A 2,500-nucleotide genomic window follows, 5' to 3' on the forward strand; every position below is an offset into this window, starting at 1 on the left:
AATAGATAACATATGAGAGAGAGGCATAGCAGGAGGAAGGCGAGGAAGACGAACAAGATCAAAGAGAGACATATTCTCTGATGAGATTTGGTCCACTTTAGTTGAACATGAGGTCAGCCATGGACTAACAGTGAGCTTCCAGTAGGTAAGGAATCTACTGTCATTACTGTTTGTCGTACTGCATACAACAGTACTCACGATTACTGTGCTGTAAGTGGAAAGTATGTTTAATATTTGGTTGATATTGAGAACTATATTCCGACACAGTATTTACAGTAATGCCTGTGACGTCAATGGGGTGGACGGACCAATACACAAACCTTTTGGGGGTTCAAGCCTCAAAGAAGTACAAAACCCCCAAAACGATTTGTACTGATCTATTGAGTTCGGCGGTTTGGTTGTAATATTTTTTTCTGCCAGAAGCTCAAATGACCATACACTGAAATGAGCTAGAAACATGAAACTTGGCCCAATGGAAAAGGCCTGAAAAGCCGATTGATTGAACTGAAACTTGGCAGACATAATATCCAGCTCAATGTGCGTTACATAGAAACCCAAGAGCCACTCAAATCTGCCTGATTTGAAGCCTCTTTTTTTGACAACACATTTTTGGCATCTCCTCCTAACCATAGTTTCGACCAAGCTAATCAAAAATTGCATAAAACTTGCTGATATCTCGGTGCCTCTTGAAGATATTGACCAATAAACGTCAAAGGTGCAGATAGAAAAGACCTCTGTGTCTATTGGTTCTTGGAAATGTCGATTCATTTGATAGTGTGTCTTTGAACACAAAATACCATGTTGTGAAGACAGAGCATTGTTTTGATTGCAATTTAATTTTGTAGGAAATTTGTGGAGTTTTTAGAATTTGAGGAATGCTTTCAGAAAATCGATAAAAACAGCAGATTGTATATTGAGTGATAACCTCGTGGAGGTTCTGTTATGGTGTAGTGTTTGGACATGAATAATAACATTCAGTCTGAAGCCAACATGTCATACACTTTAACTTCTTCATGTCAGCGTATAAGCGCCCTATACTACCTACAGCTGGTCTGATGTGGAGCAGTAGACCGTGGTGCATTGTGGGATACATTTCGCTCTGAGGTGGCATGTGTGTTGCAGCTGACTTGTTGACTTATCGTCTGTTAATGTGCAGTAAGGATGTTCATCTAGTGCTGGGCAGGTGTAGCGTTAGACATTATTACAGTCACCAGTGGTTAGCTAGTAGCTCCTAGTAGCTAGCATTCACGGGAGAAAAAGGGCAGACTACCATCGTCTCTTTGGTCTGGGAACTCACTGAACTCCTCCCACATGACATCACTGCACAGGCCACGCAACATGGCTTTGCTACTCATAAGGAATATGCTCAACAGCAGGACACTGTTGCTCCTGGGAACAGCAAAACATGTATATACAAGATTAAATGACAACAATATAGTTTTTCTGAGATTTTAATATAAAAAAAAAAAAATCACTCATTACTGCTAGCTGTAGTGTGATGGTTGTGTGAAGAAGTGTCAGCAGCAGTAATTCAATACGCAACACAAAAAGTCCAATGATACCCTGACACAAAAACCTCCCACAATATTAAAGTTTAGTAAAGTCCAGTCTCGTGTTCCAGCAGCAGATACAATTCATCCAGTCAGGAGTCATCACTGGAGACAGATCCGAGCTCATCTTAGGTGGTCATACGTCTGTGGATTTGCCATGTTTAATATTACTGAAATGAGAAAAAAAACATGATAGAGTAATGAGAAAGCTTGTGGAGCCACACTGGTGTTATGAAAAGGTCAAACTGTGAAGATGATCGACGGAGATGTAAGAAAGTCTCTTTTCCAAACATGTCAGGAACACCAATCTCCTGGATTGATTTTACGGCTGAATAAAGTAATGCCATTATTAAAATACACTTCAAGCCATGAACTATGTTCAAAAGTATGCAGTGGTTGTTTTGCTAACATGCTCACTTTCATAATGCTAACATGCTAATGAAAAACAGGTGACTTAACAATGCTCACTTACTTTAGTGTATTAGCATGCTAACATTTGCCTATTAGCCCTAAACGCAAAGAATGTCAAGAAGCATTGGACACATTACAATTGTGACCTGATGATGGCGCTAGATGAAAAGTCAGAGAGGAACATGAATGTCTGAACCACATTTCATCACAATCAAAGCAATAGATATTTCAGAGTGGACCAAAGAGAGACAGTTACAGACTGGATGGTCAAGTCTCTGTCAAAGAGCTGCTGACGATCACAGCATTCCTTTATGTCACCTGGTTGGTCAAAAAGACGCCGATCCAAACTATCGCATTAACGACCGCCGCAGCCCTGCTCTCTGCCGATGACGCCACACCGCTTCAGGAGACCTTGTGCCGTGTCCCACAGCGCGGTTGTGTACCGTCAGAGCTTTAGCGTCACGTCTTTGTGGCGCTGCCGACTTACTGTAGCTCCTCCTTCAGCCGAGCCAGCTTGTCGATCAGCCGATCATTCTTCA

The 2,500-nt window shown here is 41.5% G+C and overlaps 1 protein-coding gene across 1 annotated transcript in view; it reads right to left on the reverse strand.

The window, feature by feature from the left end:
* Positions 1–1,435: 1,435 nt before the first annotated feature.
* The window catches only part of LOC306735525 (anoctamin-9-like), a 31,482-nt gene continuing 30,417 nt past the window's right edge, over positions 1,436–2,500 (reverse strand). The window contains exons 23-24 of the mRNA XM_079217002.1: positions 2,449–2,500; positions 1,436–1,720 (exon numbers count right to left, since the gene is read on the reverse strand). The exon at positions 2,449–2,500 is cut by the window's right edge and continues 61 nt beyond it. Coding sequence (XP_079073128.1) covers positions 1,687–1,720; positions 2,449–2,500 — 86 coding nt within the window. The 3' untranslated portion in view covers positions 1,436–1,686. The remainder of the gene's footprint in view (positions 1,721–2,448) is intronic.

The sequence above is a fragment of the Taurulus bubalis genome, assembly GCF_910589615.1.
Source record: "Taurulus bubalis genome assembly, chromosome: 4".
Lineage (NCBI taxonomy): Eukaryota > Metazoa > Chordata > Actinopteri > Perciformes > Cottidae > Taurulus > Taurulus bubalis.